A 20,425-nucleotide genomic window follows, 5' to 3' on the forward strand; every position below is an offset into this window, starting at 1 on the left:
GTGTGTGTGTGTGTGTGTGTTGTGTGTGTTGCAAGGAGTTACAATCTTCTAGACCAAAAAAGTCTTATGAATCTTTTTGAGGAATGAAATGTTATGCAAGATCAGATTGTGTGAGATTATTATGATTGATTTATGATTATTGATCTTTTTTATACCTAATTAGAGCTTAAAGTGAAGTATTTAACTGCTAATGTAGCTCGATTACAATCAGAGACATAACGTAAGAGCTTGAGTCTTGTATTCAGGACTTTATTTTAGCTGTAATAGTCAAGAATTAAAGACATGGCTCAGTCTGTCAGGGCTGGACAGAATACTCAGACAGATCCTGCTCAGACTGAAAGTTTAATTGGTAAAGAACAAAGGCAGCTGCCGTTCGCCGGCCGTCGATGGGGAACGCAGTCTGGATACCCTCTGGACCTGTGCCGAGTGGGCGCTGGAGCTGGCAAGCATGGAGGTAGAGGCTGGATTCAACACAGCGGGGTGACTGCGCAGATCACAGGTAAGGCATCAAACAGCGAACTTGACTTTGACAGGACTAAACTAGACAAGACTAATAGTGTAAGAGAAGAATAATGTAGCGTCGGCCAGCTAGTAAGTGCTGTGCAGGTAAACCTCACTCCTCTGACCTCTAAAGAAAGGTGCTTTAGCGACAGATGCTACAGGCCATGGTCTTTAGCCTCCTTAGTAGAGCAACAGACTCCCATGCGGAAGGTCATCAGTTCGATACCAGCTTGGAGCGGGTTGGGTGATGTAGGACCAACGGGGTTACATTGGTGCGGTGACCCGGATGGGAGTGAGGCTTAGGGCAGTGAGTGTAACGGAGGCCAGCTAGTAAGTGCTGTGCAGGTAAACCTCACTCCTCTGACCTCCTTAGTAGAGCAACCGACTCTCATGTGGAAGGTCATCGGTTCGATACCAGGTCGGAGTGGGTTGGGTGACGTAGGACCGGCAGAGTTACATTGGTGCCGTGACCTAGATGAGAGTGAGCAGGGCCGGAGCAAGCTGAACTGCTGCTCTAGGCAGAGGACGATCATGCCGCCCTCAACCCCAATGTGACCAGTTACGTAAATGAAGTGAGCGCTTTTTTTCCGGCGCTCTATGCGCGGATATAACTGAGGACGCGCGGGTGCTGAGGGAGGAAGGGAGGTGTCGCGGACTGGCGGACACTGCCTTCTCCATTATGCCGCCCTATGCATGGATATAACTGAGGACGCACGGGTGCTGAGGGAGGGAGGGAGGTGTCGCGGACACTGCGCTCTTTATCCTGCCGCCCTATGCGCGGATATAACTGAGGACGCGCGGGTGTCGTGGACCTCAATTCTGCTGCCCTATGCGCGGATATAACTGAGGACACGCGGTTGCTGATGGGGGTGACGCTGACCCCGCCCTCTCTATTCTATCGTGTATGCGCGAATATATCTGAGGACGCGGGTGGTGAGGGAGGTGTCGCAGACATAACTGAGGACGCAGGTGGTAAGGGAAGTGTCGCAGACGCCGCCCTCTCTATACTGCCGTCCTAGGCAGTATATCCTAGGCTAGGTCGCCTCTATGGATGCGCTGGCCCTGGGAGTGAGGTTTAGGGGGGTGAGTGTAACGGAGGCCATGTAGTAAGTGCTGTGCAGGTAAACCTCGCTCCTCTGACCTCTAAAGGTGCTCTAGCGACAGATGCTAGAGGCCATGGTCTTTAGCCTCCTTGGTAGAGCAACCGACTCCCCTGCGGAAGGTTGTCGGTTCGATACCAGGTCGGAGCAGGTTGGGTGGTGTAGGACCGGCAGGGTTACATTGGTCCCGTGACCTAGATGGGAGTGAGGTTTAGGGGGGTGAGTGTAACGGAGGCCATGTAGTAAGTGCAGGTAAACCTTACTCCTCTGACCTCCTTGGTAGAGCAACCAACTCCCATGTGGAAGGTCATCGGTTCGATACTAGCTCGGATCGCGTTGGGTGATGTAGGACCAGCGGGGTTACATTGGTGCCGTGATGCGGATGGGAGTGAGGTTTAGGGCAGTGAGTGTAACGGAGGTCAGCTAGTAAGTGCTGTGCAGGTAAACCTCACTCCTCTGACCTCTAAAGGTGCTCTAGCGACAGATGCTAGAGGCCATGGTCTTTAGCCTCCTTGGTAGAGCAACCGACTCCCATGCGGAAGGTCGTCAGTTGATACCAGCTCGAAGCGGGTTAGGTGGTGTAGGACCGGCGGGGTTACATTGGTGCCATGACCCGTATGGGCGTAAGGTTTAGGGGGGTGTAACGGAGGCCATGTAGTAAGTGCTGTGCAGGTAAACCTCACTCCTCTGTTGCTTTAGCTGCTAGATGCTAGAGGGCATGGTCTTTAGACTCCTTGGTAGAGCAACCGACTCCCATGTGGTCGCCAGTTCGATACCAGTTGAGAGCGGGTTGGGTGGCGTAGAACCGGCGGGGTTACAATAATGCATACGAAGTCACAATAATCTGCCAATTAGCTTCGATAAAGGGCACGTATATGTAGAGGAGAGAATCAGATGATGGTAATGCGTGTGCACCCGCGCTGAATGTAAGAGGAAACCGTCGAGACAGAAAACAGATCATGACAGAGCGGCCCAGATCAAACCTGGCCCATGACACAAGCACACACTAATACCTGTTTTACAGTGACTAAATCCACTCCGTTATGTTCTGTTACTGTAAACTTCAGTATTTTGAGAAGCAATAAGAAATCATTTCGCATTCTAATACTGGTTAATCTTAATTGAGTAGAAACGATGTGGACAGTATGCATGCATGAGTGATCCTGACTTCATTCGCAGTTATCTTGTATTAAGTGTAAATGTTTTGCCTGGTTTAATAACACAATAAATGACGACAAGTCTTAAATTGGCAGCACAGTGGTGCAGTGGGTAGTAGGATCGCCTCACAGTAAGAAGGTCCCTGGTTTGAGTCTCGGCTAGGTCAGTTGGCGTTTCTGTGTGGAGTTTGCATGTTCTCCCGGTGTTGATGTGAGTTTACTCCAGGTGCTCTGGTTTCCCCCACAGTCCAAACACATGCGCTATAGGGGAACTGATGAGCTAAACTGGCCGTAGTGAATGTGTGTGTGGAGGTTTCCCAGTGATGGGTTGCAGCTGGAAGGGCATCCACTGTGTAAAACATATGCTGGATAAGTTGGTGGTTCATTCCACTGTGTTGACCCCTAATAAATAAGGGACTAAGCCGAAAAGAAAACGACTAAATGAAGTTCTGTGCTGAGGCCTGGGTAAATGTTCTTATTTCAGTGTAACTCTCTCACCGCACCGCACCGGCAGATCTTTGGACATGTTCCTCGTCTGTATCTTATTAAATCAGTCATTTATTGTTGCACAGTGTGTGTGATGTATGATCTTTGTTTGTTTTGAGGGTGTGAGGGTGTGTGTGTGAGTGAATGTGCTCCACAGATGTTGGATAAACAATGTGTCCCTGGGCCGGCATAACTCTCTCTCTCTCTCCATTGTGTGTGTGTGTGTGTGTGTGTTATTTGTGCGTCTGCTCGCCCCACGCTGAGCTCCAGCTCACAACAAAAGCGTTTTGAGGGTTTCGAGCAGGACTTCGGTCACATGAGATGCTGAAATCTTCCTAATACAGATTAGACGGATCAGCACTCAAATCATGAGGCCTCTGGAGGAGCGCAGAAGCAGCGGTGAGAAAGCTGACTACTTCACTCAACACAACACAACACCAACACTGAAATACAATGATGAGAAATTCACAATAAACGAAGACTAAAACTAACAACAGTCACTGAAACACTAAAATAAAATAATAAATAGCAAATAATTTCATTATTAATAAGCAAGAGACTAAGCCAAAAGAAAATCAATGAATTATTAGTAAGCACTCAATCTGTGGTGTTTAATGTGACCTGGGGCTGTTTAGTGGAGCACCAGTAGATGGCGCCAAACACCTCAAGTCTAAAAATAAAATGAAATAAAAACTAATGTAAAAGTGCTCAACTATAAGAGGCTTGGCTGCTGCTGAATCAGTGTTTTCCACACATTATTCAACACACACATTCTCACGTTCATCAGCATGATGTATCTCTCCACTGGTTGTCATTTGATTCAGTAATGCTGGGTGTGTTGACATCTGCAAGTGCTCTCAGTACATCACTCCTGTTTCTGACCACTGTTTCCTCTGTAATCTGACTACTTTCCCGCCCTCGTGTGGTCAGATATGGAAACACACTCTGCATTTCGCTTGTTAAGAGTCCTGCAGTTCATGTTTTACACAACTGTGTTGTATTACAGAGCTGGACGACAGTGTCCATAGCCTAGTACAATATCACTCCAGCAGAAGTGCAAAGTACAAGTGGAGGGAAAGCACAAAGCATTTGATTTGTAATTTACTCGAGTAATTAAAATAATAGTGCTCACCGATGAGTGTTTATTTAGCAAGAAAGCTGAATTGAAACCCCAATAACTCTTTAATTAGCAATAGCTGTAATGAACACACTGATGATTTATGAGATGAGCACATTCAGATGCTGCACACCGTTCAGATCCGTTTGTACAATCTGTGAATCGTTTACTAGTTACTCCGAACGAATCTATTTAATTTGTCAATAATTTAACAGAGAGTAGACTCCCTCTAAGTGGATCATTTGAATCACTGAATCATTTACTGAAGGCTCACTCTGAATCAATCATTCGACTCATTTACTAAAGAGTAGACTCGCTCTGAATTGTGAATGGTTTACTGGAAACTGTGTTTGGATCATTTTAATCGGTGAGTCATTTACAGGAAATGTACTCTGAGTGGATTATATAATAATCAGTGAATCATTTACATACAACTAACTCTGAATGGATCGTTTGAATCATTGAGTTGCTAACTAAAGACTCAACTGGTCATTTAAATCAGTGAATCATTTGATGGAGAGTAGACTCATTCTGAATGAATCATTTGAATCAGTGAATTGTCTACTGGAGACTAACTTTGATTCGGATCATTTTAATAAGTTTTTCACTTAATAGTAGAGGAGACTCACTCTGAACTGATCATTTGAATCCGAGAATCATTTACTGGACACTCACTCTGAATATATTATTTAAATCAGTGAACCATTTGCTGAACACTCACTCTGATCGGATCATTTGAATCAGTGAATCATTTACAGGAAATATTTAAATCAGCGAATCATTTACTGGAGAGTATACTCATTCTGAACTGCTCATTTGAATCAGTGAATCGTTTACTGGACACTCACATTGTTTGGCTCATTTTGATCAGTGAGTCATTTATTGGAGACTCACTTTTAATGGATCATTTGAATCAGTGATTCATTCACTGTATACATTTAAATCAGTGAATCATTTACTGGGGGCTTATTCTAAATGGATCCTTTTAATCAGTGAATTGCTAACTGGAACAAACAACAATAATTTTAATCAGTGAATCATTTACTAGAGTATTTATTACTGAATGAATCATTTGAATCAGTAAATCGTTTATTGGAGACTCACTCTGATTGGATTTTATTAATCAGTGAATCATTTACTGGATAGAAGAGTCATTCTAAATAGATCAAATGAATCAGTGAATCTTTTACTAAAAATTTACTCTGAATGGATCATTTGAATCAGTGAATCATTTACTGGACACTCAATTTGAATTGATCATTTGAATCAGTGAATCATGCACTGGACACTCATTCTGAATAGATCATTTGAATCAGTGAATCATTTACTAGACACTCAATCTTAATTGATCATTTGAATCACTGAATCATGTACTGGACACTCATTCTGAATAGGTCATTTAAATCAGTGAATCTTTTACTAAAAAGTCGCTCTCAATGGATCATTTGAATCAGTCAATCGTTTTCTGGACCCTGATTGGATTATATTGATCATTGAATCATTTTCAGGAATCATTTACAGTGGAAAAAACTGGAGCTTACTCTAAATGAATCACTTGAATCAGTGAATCGCTAACTGAATAAAAAAAGATAATTTTAATCAGTGAACCACTTACAGGAGACACACTTTGAACAGGTATTTTTAATCAGTTTATTGGAGAGTGGACTCACTCTGAATAGATTGTTTGAACCAGTGAAGCAGTTATTAAAATTTGTTCTGAATGAATTATTTGAATCAGTGAATCGTTTACTAGACACTCACCCTGACTGAATTATTTTAATCAGTGAATCATTTACAGGAAACTCACTCTGAATCGATCATTCAAATCAGTTAATTACACTCACTCTGAACTGATCATTTGAATCAGTGAATCATTTAATGGACACTTACTCTGAATGGATCATTTTAATCAGTGAATCCTTTAATGGACACTTACTCTTAATGGATCATTTTAATCAGTGAATCGTTTACTGGAGACTCACTCTGAATGGGCAATTTTAATCAATGAATCATTTACTGGAGACTCACTCTGAATGGGCAATTTTAATCAATGAATCATTTACTGAAGACTCACTCTGAATGGGCAATTTTAATCAATGAATCATTTACTGAAGACTCACTCTGAATGGGCAATTTTAATCAATGAATCATTTACTGGAGACTCACTCTGAATGGATCATTTTAATCAGTGAGTTGCTAACTAGAGAATCACTCTGAACGAATCATTTTTGTACAATATTTTGTTTTGGATAGTAATGAAGTCTAAAGTTGCCTGTACTGAAGTGAAGTAAAAAGACTTCATTACCGTCCTCTGCTGATTGATTATCAGATGGTGTTTAACCCTTCGTGCAGGTCTGTCCTGGTTCCCTCCTGACACACTGAATCACGGTCATGTTGTGTAACTTGTTGTGTTCTGCTGCTCTGGGATCAGTTGTGCCGAGTGTGTGTCGAGTTGTTTTGCATCATGACAGATGATTCCAGATCAGTGTTGAAGAGGGTTAAGAAGATTATGAGTGTGTTCAGAGATCAAGACACACACACACAGAGAGACTGCGGTAAGAAGAGCTTCACGCTACATTACAGTTATTATATTGTGCTGTTACGAGTGTGTGTGTGTGTGTGTGTGTGTGTGTGTGTGTGTGTGTGTGTGTGTGTGTGTGTGTGTGTGTGATGATGTGTGTGTTATAAGCAGATGAATGAATCAGGCCTGTGTGATTATGCTGGAATACTGGGAGACAGTGACGACAGTGATGACGGTAGAAACACACCATAATATTTACATCGATTTTACGCTTTAAGTTTCATGTTTTTAGAAATAATGTGCTTGTCCACAGATCCAAACCTAGCCAAGCAGTTAGCGGCTTCCTGGGAGAGTTTATCCATCATGGACAGACTGGGATTGAAGAGGTACAAACACATTAAAACACACACACACACAGAGACAGACAGACACTATCAGGCTGCTAATGCTAATGCTAACAGGAAGTGTATTTTCAGCAGTGTGGAGATGACGGAGCAGGAGGTGGAGGTGAGTCTTTTTACGTTTGTTTTTTTTTTGGTCTGATGCTATTTTTAAACATGCTGTAGGTTTCAGTTTAGCAGTTAATTAATTTAGTTTAGTTTTTATATGTTTAGTTGGCTTCAGTAGTTGTAGTTCAGCGTCGACCAGACTACAGTTTGCGGTGTACATTCACTATTGTGCAAATCTCTGTGATAAAAATTAAATAATAATTTGAACAAACTTTGAATCCAAAACCACATAAATGCAATGAATAACTATATTTTTATTAATTCTGCAAACCATTATTAATTTTACTAATTATTATTTAATTTAAGTTTGTTTTTCTGTGACTGTTGTTCGTTTTGTTTAGTGTTTGGCTTATGATGAATATTTTATTACATTCATTAATTCATTTTCTTTTTGGTTTAGCCACTTTATTAATCTGGGTTCACCACAACGGAATGAACCACCAACTATTCCAGCATATGTTTTACACAGCAGATGCCCTTCCAGCTGTACACACCCACACACACTCATACACTAAGGACAATTTAGCTTACCTAATTCACCTGTACCTATAGTCTTTGGACTCATGGGGGAAACCGGAGCACCCGAAGGAAACCCACGCCAACATGGGGAGAACATGCAAACTCCACACAGAAACACTAACTGACCCAGCCGAGGCTCGAATCAGCGACCTTCATGCTGTGAGGCGATCGAGCTCCCCACTACGCTACTGTGATGCCCTATTATTTTATCTCAGTTAATGAAAGTGTTTTTAGGGGCAGCATGGTGTCTCAGTGGTCGCCTCATAGCAAGAAGGTTGCTGGTTCGAGTCCAAACACATGTGCCATAGGTGAATTCATTCATTCATTCATTTTCTTGTCGGCTTAGTCCCTTTATTAATCCGGGGTCGCCACAGCGGAATGAACCACCAACTTATCAAGCTAGTTTTTACGCAGCGGATGCCCTTCAAGCCGCAACCCATCTCTGGGAAACATCCACACAGACTCATTCACACACTCATACACTACGGAAAATTGTCTTTGGACTGTGGGGGAAACCGGAGCACCCGGCGGAAACCCACGCGAGTGCAGGGAGAAAATGCAAACTCCACACAGAAACGCCAACTGAGCCAAGGCTCGAACCAGCGACCTTCTTGCTGTGAGGTGACAGCACTACCTACTGCGCCACTGCTTCGCCTGCTATAGGTGAGTTGAATAAGCTAAATTGGCCATAGTGTATGAGTGTGAATGAGTGTGTATGGGTGTTTCCCAGTACTTGGGTTGCAGCTGGAAGGGCTACATATGCTGGAATAGTTGGCGACTCATTCCACTGTGGCTACCCCTGGTTAATAAAGGGACTAAGCCAGGGGTGTCCCTCTCGGTCCTGGAGGGCTGGCGTCCAGCAGATTTGCCCCAACACACCTGCATGGATGTTTCTAGAAAGCCTAGTACGAGCCTGATTAGCTAGCTCAGGTGTGTCTGATTGGGGCTAGAACTAAACTTTGCAGGACACCGGCCCTCCAGGACCGAGTTTGGACACTCCTGAACCAAGCCAAAGGTAAATGAATGAATGAAAATGTTTTTCTAACCAACAGTTTTAGTGTTTGTTTACTAAAGTAGCACTGTCCTGCACACGCAGAGCGCGTTTACCCAGTTCGTGATGGGATTTCACTGCGACCAGTACACGCTAACGCAGCGTCTGCAGGCGGAGCGACACGACCGCATCGTAGCGGAGGAGAACCTGCAGAGAGAACTGCGGCAAACCAGAGACATGCTGCAGGTACCACACACACACACACTGTCTGAGGTGTGCTGGAGGTTGAGGGAGCATTGAGGAGGCGTTGTGGGAGTGTCTGGGGATAAATTGGGCAAGCTGTGGAAGTGTTGTGGGAATGTGTTGGGGTTGTTGCCGGTGGATTGGGGATGTTGTGAAATTGTTTTTAGGGTGTATTGGGAGTTTGTGGAAATGATGTGGGAATGTTTTGCGGATTTGTGGGAGCATTTTGGGGTGTACTGGAGATGTTGTGGAAGTGTTTTAGCAGTGTATTTGGGATGTTGTAGGAGTGTGTTAGGGTGTATTAGGGATTTGTGGACGTGTTGGGGTGCATTTGGGGACTTGATGGAGTGTTATGGAGATGTTGTGGAAGTGTTTTTGGAGTGTTGGGGGATAGATTGGCCAAGTTGTGGGAGTGTTTTAAGGGTGTATTGGGGATTTGTGGAAGTGTTGGGGATGGATTGGCGATGCTAGTGTTTTGGTGTGCATTGGGGATGTTGTCGAAGTGTGGTGGTAGTGTTTTGGGGATTGGTGGGAGTGTTTTGGTTGTATTTTGAGGATGTTGAAGAAGTGTTGTGGTAGAGTTTGATGGTGTATTGTGGATGTTGTGGGAGTGTTGGGGTTGTTGTGAGTGTTTTGGGGTGGTTTGAGGATGTTGTGGGAGTGTTTGGTGGTGTTTTGTGGATGTCACAGAAGTGTTGTTGAGAGGAATGTATTGGGCGTTTGTAAGAGTGTCGTGGAAGTGTTTGGGATGTTTAGAGAGTGTTGTTGGAGTGTTGTGGGTGGATTTGTGATGTTGTCAAAGTGATGTGAAGATGTTGTGGGAGTGTTGAGGATAGGTTGGGGATGTTGTTGGAGCGTTGTGGTAGATTGGGGATGTTGTTGAAGTGTTGGGGGCTGATTGGGGGTGTTTTGGGAATGTTATGGGTTTGTTGAGGTGGATTGGGGATGTTGTTGGAGTGTTGGGGGCTGATTGGGGTGTTTTGGGGATGTTGTGGGTTTGTTGAGGTGGATTGGGGATGTTGTTGGAGTGTTGGGGGATGATTGGGGGGTGTTTCAGGGATGTTGTGGGTTTGTTGAAGTGGATTGGGGATGTTGTTGGAGTGTTGTGGGTGGATTGGGAGTTATTTTGGGGTGTATTGGGGATGTTGACGAAGTGATGTGGAGATGTTGTGGGAGTGTGGGGTGTATTAGGGATGTTGTGGGATTATTGTGGATGTTGTGGGAATGTTTTGACAGCGTACTAGAGATGTTCTGGGAGTGTCGGGGGTATATTGGGGGTGTTTTGGGGATGTTGTGGGTTTGTTGAGGTGGATTGGGGATGTTGTTGGAGTGTTGGGGGATGATTGGGGGGTGTCTCAGGGATGTTGTGGGTTTGTTGAAGTGGGTTGGGGATGTTTTTGGAGTGTTGGGGGCAGATTGGGGGTGTTTTGGGAATGTTGTGGGTTTGTTGAAGTGGGTTGGGGATGTTGTTGGAGTGTTGGGGGCTGATTGGGGGGTGTTTTCGGGATGTTGTGGGTTTGTTGAAGTGGATTGGGGATGTTGTTGGAGTGTTGGGGGCTGATTGGGGGGTGTTTCAGGGATGTTGTGGGTTTGTTGAAGTGGATTGGGGATGTTGTTGGAGTGTTGGGGGCTGATTGGGGGTGTTTTGGGGATGTTGTGGGTTTGTTGAAGTGGATTGGGGATGTTGTTGGAGTGTTGGGGGCTGATTTGGGGGCGTTTTGGGGATGTTGTGGGTTTGTTGAGGTGGATTGGGGATGTTTTTGGAGTGTTGGGGGCTGATTGGGGGGTGTTTCAGGGATGTTGTGGGTTTGTTGAGGTGGATTAGGAATACTTTTGGGGTGTATTGGGGATGTTGACGAAGTGATGTGGAGATGTTGTGGGAATGTGGGGTGTATTAGGGATATTGTGGGAATGTTTTGAAGGCATACTGGGGATGTTCTGGGGGTGTTGGGGGGGTATATTGTGGATGTTGCGGAAGTGTTGTAGACATATTCTGGGGGTTTATTGGGTATCTGTGATAGTGTTGGGGGGTATTGAGGATGTTGTGTGGGTGTTTTGGGGGATCATCGGAGCATTTGTAAAGGTTGTGGATCATTGTGAGAGGGTTAAGGGAGGGTTTACGGAAGTATTGGGGATTGTATTGTGGGGACATTATGAAAGCGTATTATGAATGAGGGTTGTGTAACATGTTAGAGCATAATGACTGGATTACATGAGAGTGTGATGAAGGTTTTTTAGGTACATTGTGACAAGGCTGTTAGGGCATTGTGGGAGGTTATGAGTGATCTTTAAAAGGGTATTGGCAGATTGAGATGTTATGTACATTCTGAGTGAGTTATGACAGGTGTATATAGAGGTAATTATGGGATTATTGTTAAAGGGTAATGAAAGCATTTTGGGAAGGTTATTGGAGTTTTTAGGAGTAGTGTTGGAGGGTATTTTATCATGTATTCTTCAGTGGGTTCTGTGGATACTGAAGTTGGTGGTTATTAAGATTGCAAAACAGGAGTTGTGGAAGTGTTATAAATGCAAGCAAGGTAGTAAAATAATCATGCACTAAAGTCAATATTATGTCGCCATCTATTGGCATAACAATGTAATTCCTACAACCTTCAAAAGTCATCATTTCAGTTTAAGGCATGATTTTAGTTTCTTCCCTGTTGGAAATGGGCTTCTGCAGTTATAAGCATGTTATGAAGTGTTTATGTCATGCTGCAGGTGTTGTATGAGCGCCTCCCAGAGGTGGACAGCAGAAACATGATTCAGCAGATGAACAGCAGCCTGCAGACGCTGGAGAGCAACGTGGACAATGTTGTCAAAACCGCGGAGATGCTCGGAGCTGCACACCAGGTACTTCACATCACAGACACAAACCAAAAAATCTCTTTGTGAATCTGTGTCGGTGTAATGTGTTGCGTGCATCAGGAGGCGCGAGTCAGTCACGCGGTGGAGCTGATGTCTGTACACCTGGAGCATCTGCAGAAACGCCATGATACAGAGAGCGAGGAGATGCTGGAGGTCAGGAAGCTGCTGCACAGGAGGAAGGGGCGATTATACAGCGACTGCACGGGTCAGTGCTGCCCCTAGTGGCCTGGAGGACTGCACATCCCAATATTTCAATAAAGCTGTAGTTCATAATCAGAGTTTTCCTCTACAGATGACCGAGACCTGTTCAGACATTCATCGCAACAGGTAACTGACCACGATTTTTACCTATCGAAAGCATTTCAGTACTTAAGACTTTAATTTGCATGTTTAAAGGGTGTTAGTTGGGTCAGCTTTTGTCACTGATTTCCATATAATGACAGAATGTTGCTATTTTGGGGATTTTTGTAGGACTGGGGCAATAAATCAATGCATTGTAAATTGAAGAATGATCCTGCATGGATTCTGAGAATTATCAAATGTTAAACGCTAGTCTAGAGCACCATCTGCTGTTAAACACTAGCCTAGAGCGCCGTCTGCCCGTAAACACTAGCCTAGATCCCCTTAAACACTAGCCTAGAGTGGCTTAAACACTAGCCTAGAGCATGGTCTGCTGTTAAACACTAGCCTAGATCGACTTGAACACCAGCCTAGAGCGTCATCTGCTGTTAAACACTAGCCTAAAGCACCGCCTGCTAAAAAATACTAGTCTAGATTGCCTTAAACACTAGCCTAGAGCGCCGTCTGCTGTTACACACCAGCCTAGAGCGCCGACTGCTGTTACACACTAGCCTAGAGCACCGACTACTGTTACAAACTAGCCTAGAGCACGGTCTGCTGTTAAACACTAGCCTAGAGCACCGGGTTCTCTTAAATACTGGCCTAGATTGCCTTGAATACTAGCCTAGAGCGCCATCTGCTGTTAACACTAGACTAGAGTGCTGTCTGCAGTTAAACACTAGCCTAGATCACCTTAAACACTAGCCTAGAGCACTGTCTGCTGTTAAACACTAGCCTAGATCACCTTAAACACTAGTGCACTGTCTGGTGTTAAACACTAGCCTGAAGCTCCATCTGCTGTTAAACACTTGCCTAGATCACCCTAAACACTAGCATAGAGCACTGTCTGGTGTTAAACACTAGTCTAGAGCACCGTCTGCTGTTAAACACTAGCCTAGATCCCCCTAAACAATAGCCTAGAGTGCTTTAAACACTAGCCTAGAGCACCGTCTGCTGTTAAACACTAGCCTAGAGTGCCTTAAACACTAGCCTAGAATGCCGTCTGCTTTTAAACACTAATCTAAATCGCCTTAAAAACTAGCCTAGAATGCCATCTGGTGTTAAACACTAGCCTAGACCGCCTTAAACACTAGCCTAGACCGCCTTAAACACTAGCCTAGAATGGCATCTGCTGTTAAACACAAGCCTAGAGTTCCATCTGGTGTTAAACACTAGCCAAGAGTGCCTTAAACCCTAGCCTAGAGCGCCGTCTGCTTTTAAACACTAATCTAAATCGCCTTAAAAACTAGCCTAGAGTGCCATCTGGTGTTAAACACTAGCCTAGACCTCCTTAAACACTAGCCTAGACCGCCTTAAACACTAGCCTAGAATGGCATCTGCTGTTAAACACAAGCCTAGAGTTCCATCTGGTGTTAAAAACTAGCCTAGACCGCCTTAAACACTAGCCTAGACCGCCTTAAACACTAGCCTAGAATGGCATTTGCTGTTAAACACAAGCCTAGAGTTCTGTCTGGTGTTAAACACTAGCCTAGAGCGCCGTCTGCTATTAAACATTAGTTTAAATCACCTGAAACACTAGCCTAGAGCACCGTCGGCTGTTAAACACTAGCCTAGATCGCCTTAAACACTAGCGTAGAGCGCCGTCTAGTGTTAAACACTAACCTAAATTGTCTTAAACACTAGCCTAAAGCACCATCTGCTGTTAAAAACTAGCCTAAATCGCATAACATTAGCCTAGAGCGTCATCTGGTGTTAAACACTAGAGTAGAGTGCCGTCTGGTGTTAAACACTAGCCAAGATCGTCTTAAACACTAGCTTAGAGCTCTGTACGGTGTTAAATACTAGCCTAGATTGCCTAAAAACTAGCCTAGAGCCCTGTCTGGTGTTAAACACTAGCCTAGATTGCCTTAAAAACTAGCCTAGAGCTCCGTCTGGTGTTTAATAGTAGCCTAGAGCACCGTCTGCTGAATGGCAATGCATGGATTTATCATCACAGCTCTACTTAGCATCAATAACAGCTTTTGTTTGTGTCATAGCCAACGCGCCGCAGGGTTAGCATCACCTTACTCCCGACTCAGTCTGAGGTGTGTATTTCTGGATGGTTTTCCAGCTTTCATTTCTGTCGATGAGGTGTTTGAATTTTTGAATGTGTCTCTGCAGATGAAGCAGTTGGAAACGTTATTTCTGGACAACTGCGAATCTAATGTGGAAGTGAAGAAAACCCCTGATGAGCAAACAGACAAGCGGTAAAACCTCGCATAAACAAATCTGTGAAGTAACACTGATTGGCTAAATAGTTTGACTTTTTCCTGTTTGCGCTGCTCAGACAGGAAGTAGTTCCCGATTCTCCCTTCATCAGTCTGAGTCAAGATGATGATGGTGACAGTAGTGTGTTTCAAAGGTAAATCAGACATTAATTATGGCTAAATGTTCCTGGCTGCATTTTCATAATGGTGTATAATATTGCGTTTATATTAGCTACGAAAAAGAATTACAATATAATTTGTGACACCATGAAATAAACTACTTTTTATTTTGTCTATACAATATATATTGTCATACGTTCATGCTCATCATACATGCATGTGACCAATTTTTGCATTCGCCAGTGTGACGCAGATCTCCCCATTGTGTCACCGCCGCCGCCTAAATTCTCAAATCGAGCCAGCAGGAAGTTCATTTGAGGGGGAGGAGCCTAACACTGAGCTGTACGTATGCATTCAAGCATTCAGTTGAGATGCACCGATTGCAATATTATTGGCCTATTGCGATTTTTTTTTTTTTTTTTTTTTTTTTTTTTTTTTTTTTTTACAACACGAAAAAAGCTAATAATTCTACACTGTCTATAACTTTGTCTTTCCCATTCATCAAAATTCCAAACATAACCATATACTTATAGTAATTAAATTAAATATATTATAACAATACTTAATATGTAGAGCATGTTTTATACATAGCCGTCTAATTTTCTGCTAAAGTATTTGCTGACTGATGTTTTTCTCTCTAAACACAATTATGAGTGAATTTGTTTTACTCGCGCAACAAAAATTTTTAAAATAGTGAAAGTAAATGTTTATTATGACTATTATGACAGTTTTTGTTTTCGTGAATCCACTAGAGGCTGCTGTATACGCCTTTCTGATCTCAAATTTGCCATTAGCTCCTGGTGTTCCCGCATAAATCCACCAGAGGCCGCTGTCGACTGACTGACTGACTGACTGACCGACTGACTGACCCACCCTCCTCCTTCCCTAAACCCAACCAATAGTGTTTTCAAAAGCACCGATTGACCCGCCCACCCCCTTCCCTAAACCCAACCAATAGTGTTTTCAAAAGCACCGATTGACCCGCCCACCCCCTTCCCTAAACCCAACCAATAGTGTTTTCAAAAGCACCGATTGACCCGCTCACCCCCTTCCCTAAACCCAACCAATAGTGTTTTCAAAAGCACCAATTGACCCGCCCACCCCCTTCCCTAAACCCAACCAATAGTGTTTTCAAAAGCACCGATTGACCCGCCCACCCCCTTCACTAATCCCAACCAATGGTGTTTTCAAAAGCACCAATTGACCCGCCCACCCCCTTCCCTAAACCCAACCAATAGTGTTTTCAAAAGCACCGATTGACCCGCCCACCCCCTTTTCTAAACCCAACCAATAGTGTTTTCAAAAGCACTGATTGACCCGCCCACCCCCTTTCCTAAACCCAACCAATAGTGTTTTCAAAAGCACCGATTGACCCACCCACCCTCTTCACTAAACCCAACCAGTAGTGTTTTCAAAATTGACCCACCCAACCACTTCCCTAAAGCCATCCAATAGTGTTTTTAAAAAGCACAGATGGACCCGCCCACCCACTTCCCTAAACCCAACCCAGTTTTCAAAAACACTACAGAAAAAGAAAAACCCTCACCTGATTTTTTACCACGTTTTCAGATTTTTCCACATTCTCACCCTGTTATTTATTTGTTTTAATTTTATTTTTTGTCTACTATTTTTGTCTTAACCGTTTTCTGAAACCGTTCTTCCCCAGACTCAAACTACTTCGTCTTGGTCAACTCCTCTCTGTCTCAAGTCCGCTGACGTACATGGCGAGCTACTGGGCAAACTGGTAACCGGGAGAGCCGTTCATACGTACTTCTAGCTACATAATTCGGAATCTCCAGAAATGTATATAGGGCTGCGTTTTCAGAATGAGCCTATGTTGCATTATTCGGTTAATAATGTCATCTCGAGCGCGTGTTGAGATCATTTGACAGTTATGATTACGTTTATGCACTAAATGTTTTCGAAGAGTCGTCATGGCTGCTAATCATGAACATAACGACAATTTCAGTTTCACGCACTTGGAAAAAAATAACATTAACAGATAATATTTTAGGAGCCTATGTGTTGATGTGACTGTATTTTCGGCTGTCACCACTTGGGGGCAGTATGTGCACATAGGGCAAGACTGGACATTGGTTGTGTGTGTAAAACGTGCGTTAAGACGCCAAGCATTCGACATTTACATTATATGCGACTGTAAGTGCAAGTGTGACAACACTGTGCGTGCCACTACTAACAGAATGAATTGGCCGCGAAATATCGTACGATATTTTTTAATGCTAAAAAAATCATGCTATTACGGTACTTGGCTGGTCGATCAGTGCATCTCTCCCATTTATCCTAATTTATGTGCATAATTACAGCACTGATGTGCAATATGTTATTTGCAGATGTCTCACTGCAGAACGGCGCCCCCTGCTGTCCTGGAGGTCTTCGTACAGATGGATCGTCAGAATTACGTTCACTCTAATAATGCTGATGATAGTGGCTCTTTTATATTAATTTGTTATTATCAGTGCAAATGATCAATGATTTGACATCATTTAATTTTATCGCACCATTTTATGTAAAAATGAGCATCGCTAATGATACTGACTGATGAATTAGAGATCGTGAGGGAGTGTAGATCACTGTGTTTCCTGCAGGCGGCAGTATCGAGTCGCTCATTTACTCATTAGCAAATGAATATAACTGGATTATAGTTGACAAGTGCATGTGTGTGTCCTGAACACAGAGTGCAATTAAATATTCAGATGTAATATAGTCCTGAAACAGGTGCACAGCTAAAGCAGCTGATTAATGACATTAATTCACAGTATTTACATTCAGGGAGACACTGAGAAGCTTCAGGCGGATTGATTGAGGATTCAGTAGGTGCTGCTCGTCTGAATTGTTCAGCTAATAAATGCATTTGTTTTCAGTTTAATTTGTGCAGTAAATCAGAAAATTATGCAAATAATTGAGGAATAAAGGAGGAGAGCGAGCCTTTCATCTTCACAGCTTCTTCTCGGAATAAATCAGCGCTTCTGTTTCCTGTCCTGTGAGTTTTAGGACATCCTAAACTCCACCCACATCCTGCGTCATAGCCAATCAGAGTTCAGAAGGAGAAATGAGATCAGGAAGCGCGCTTAATTTTCTGGTAAGGCCAATTTAAGTGGATTAAAGCAGCTCACAGGAGCTGAAAACGTCCTTAAACTAACATCTACCGCTGGAGAAGACTGCTCATTAGTTAGGATGAATATTCATTAGAGGAAGTCTGAAAATATTAGAAAATACTGTTTATTTGACTTCAGAAGCAAAGTATATGACGTTATGATGCTAATTAATTTAAATATTTGAAATGTTTAATTGATCACATTTAATAATGAAGAGTGCACAGCACGCTGGCGGCTTTTAAAAATGTTGTTATGTTAATCTTATAAGCAATATCTTTCAGAAGGTCATAACTCGCACTCGTTAAATATAAAGTATGTAAATGAGCTTGAATCATGACCTTCAAATGTTTAAGTAATGCATTTAAATTAAGCTAATTACATTATATTATTTGTATATCATTTTGTTTTATTTTATCTAAATTACTTCAGGTATTTTGGATGTCAAAGTGGGAATACATACACAAATTGTTCTAAACTAAGAGCAGTTGGTAAATATGGAAAATGATGATTATAATAATAATAATAATGCAAAAACTGTGAAAATAAATATAGATCCTTATATATTTGTGTTATATTTAATATATTAATATTTATAATATAATCGTTTTTTTATATATTTGAATTATTTGTTATTAAATTATATGATAATTACTGTACATCTGACTTCATGATCATCTTTTTTTATTAAAAACATTGACAAAATGACAAAAACAATGCAAAAACAGTCAAACCGGAATTAAATGTCTTTTAAAATTATTATAATATTTAGGAAATTTGTTTTAAAATATATATAATAATTTCAGATTTACTTTCTTTTTAGCAACGGATTATCATTTTTTTATTTGGTATAATTAAAATGCATATATTTGTTCCTATATATATATATATATATATATATATATATATATATATATATATATATATATATATATGTATGTATATATATATATATATATATATATATATATATATATATATATATATATATATGTATGTATATATATATATATATATATATATATATATATATATATATATATATATATATATATATATATATACACACACACACACACATACATGCATACATATATACACACACACACTCACACACACACACACACACACACACACACACACACGTTTATATACATTCATATACTTTCCAAAGCATGTGCATGACAGAAAATAATGCAAATAAGATTTTTAAGTTTATAATTTGAGCATGTTTTATAAAGCAACATTGAAGAAAGTTGAGTGATTGACTATATTTACCTTATATTTTTCTTTACCTCGTTCTAAAATTGCTATCATATAATTATGTAATCGTTTATGGGTGTATATCATATATAGTAAGGATGTACTGTAAAAAATCGATGCGTTATGTAATAATAATGTCAATATTATGTAATATAACAGTGTGCAGATGGAGCTGTGATGTATGTAAGTGTAATATGATGAGATGATGTGAGACATGAATGACCTGATGACGCAATACAGACACAGACTGACCATGTGCGCAGAATCACTGCTAAACACACACACACACGCTGCAGGACATGAGGCTCTCTCTCACACACACACACACCACAGGGCATCAGGCTCATGTTCCTTCATGTGCGTTTATACACTCTTGTGCCAATGTGTGACTTACTGCACATATGCTGTACGCTAATCTAACAGATGCTAGCATGTTTACAGTGCTGCTGTACAAACACACAAACAAATAAACACGCACACGACGCTGATACACACGTGTATGATGCAAAACTATATTAGATTATTACACACTCAGTGAATTAATTCACATCTCAACTGTTCTCGCAAGTAAATCCGCGCATGCGCAGTAAGCAATTTAGCTGCGCACAAAAAAAAATATATATATATATTTATTTTAACAGTTTTACAGTTTAAAATATGTTTTTAAACTATATGAATATTTTTTATTTGTATAGTTTTACAGTCTGGCATTTTACGAGATTTTGACTTGATTTTTCAAGTGATGTAATGCATAAATCTGTGTTTAATATTATATATTTGTTCATTTAAAATGAGTTACTCAAATCAGCTGCATGTGCAAAGCATAGAGCAAGTTCTGCATACAAAAGCTCGTGAGTTTGTCGTCATAAAAGAACTCCTCAGCATTCTTAACATCAAGAATCTGCATAATTGTACTTATTATTGCAAAAACAACAGCGCAAAATCACAACAGAGACAGACTTTTTACAATAAGAAAAATTAAATATTTAATAAAGTAGTATAACATGGGTATAAAAAATAAAGAGAAAGAACTAAAAGGCTCAAAAAATACATAAAAAAATCAGAATATTTATCAAAGTGCTTGTTCAATGAAACTGCACATTGGCAGTGCAGGATTTCTTGCAAGGGTAGGTCAATGTGATTGGCTGTCGGATGATCGGGGTTGACGTCACGCTCCTCGGCCCCGCCTCTCCAGCTCGGTTGTCCAGGTAGATGCTGAGCAGATATTCCAGATCTCCAGAATCTCCACTCCAGGTAAGAGCATCTCATTATCTGTCTCTGCCGTTGATAAAATTAATATCACTAACAGTGCATGATGGTTTATGTGGGAGCGAGTTGCTAGAAGGGATACAGCTGCGGCCGAAGTTTAACGAG

At 41.7% G+C, this 20,425-nt stretch overlaps 2 protein-coding genes across 17 annotated transcripts in view; both read left to right on the plus strand.

Annotated features, from left to right (window-relative positions):
- si:ch73-352p18.4 lies at nucleotides 1-17,630 on the plus strand. 16 transcript variants are annotated; one of them, XM_073936908.1, is made up of 15 exons: nucleotides 1-499; nucleotides 3,515-3,643; nucleotides 6,714-6,916; nucleotides 7,054-7,117; nucleotides 7,196-7,268; nucleotides 7,359-7,389; nucleotides 9,007-9,147; nucleotides 11,863-11,994; nucleotides 12,070-12,214; nucleotides 12,302-12,336; nucleotides 14,346-14,393; nucleotides 14,470-14,555; nucleotides 14,636-14,710; nucleotides 14,919-15,017; nucleotides 17,027-17,630. In XM_073936908.1, exons 4-15 carry the CDS (start codon nucleotides 7,054-7,056, stop codon nucleotides 17,136-17,138), a joined length of 1,041 nt encoding a protein of 346 aa, XP_073793009.1. In that variant the 5' UTR covers nucleotides 1-499; nucleotides 3,515-3,643; nucleotides 6,714-6,916; the 3' UTR covers nucleotides 17,139-17,630. The 16 variants fall into 16 exon arrangements, with proteins under 16 accessions (XP_073793009.1, XP_073793008.1, XP_073793012.1 ...); XM_073936907.1 differs by lacking the exon at nucleotides 1-499 and adding an exon at nucleotides 1,441-2,839 and having other exon boundaries at nucleotides 2,898-3,643; XM_073936911.1 differs by lacking the exon at nucleotides 1-499 and having other exon boundaries at nucleotides 3,461-3,643; nucleotides 7,051-7,117.
- The window catches only part of camk1ga (calcium/calmodulin-dependent protein kinase IGa), a 26,884-nt gene continuing 23,942 nt past the window's right edge, over nucleotides 17,484-20,425 (plus strand). The window contains exons 1-2 of the mRNA XM_021469304.3: nucleotides 17,484-17,775; nucleotides 20,160-20,305. The gene's annotated coding sequence lies outside the window, so the exon portion shown is untranslated. The remainder of the gene's footprint in view (nucleotides 17,776-20,159; nucleotides 20,306-20,425) is intronic.

The sequence above is a fragment of the Danio rerio genome, chromosome 22 (assembly GCF_049306965.1).
Source record: "Danio rerio strain Tuebingen ecotype United States chromosome 22, GRCz12tu, whole genome shotgun sequence".
NCBI classification, from domain to species: Eukaryota; Metazoa; Chordata; class Actinopteri; order Cypriniformes; family Danionidae; genus Danio; species Danio rerio.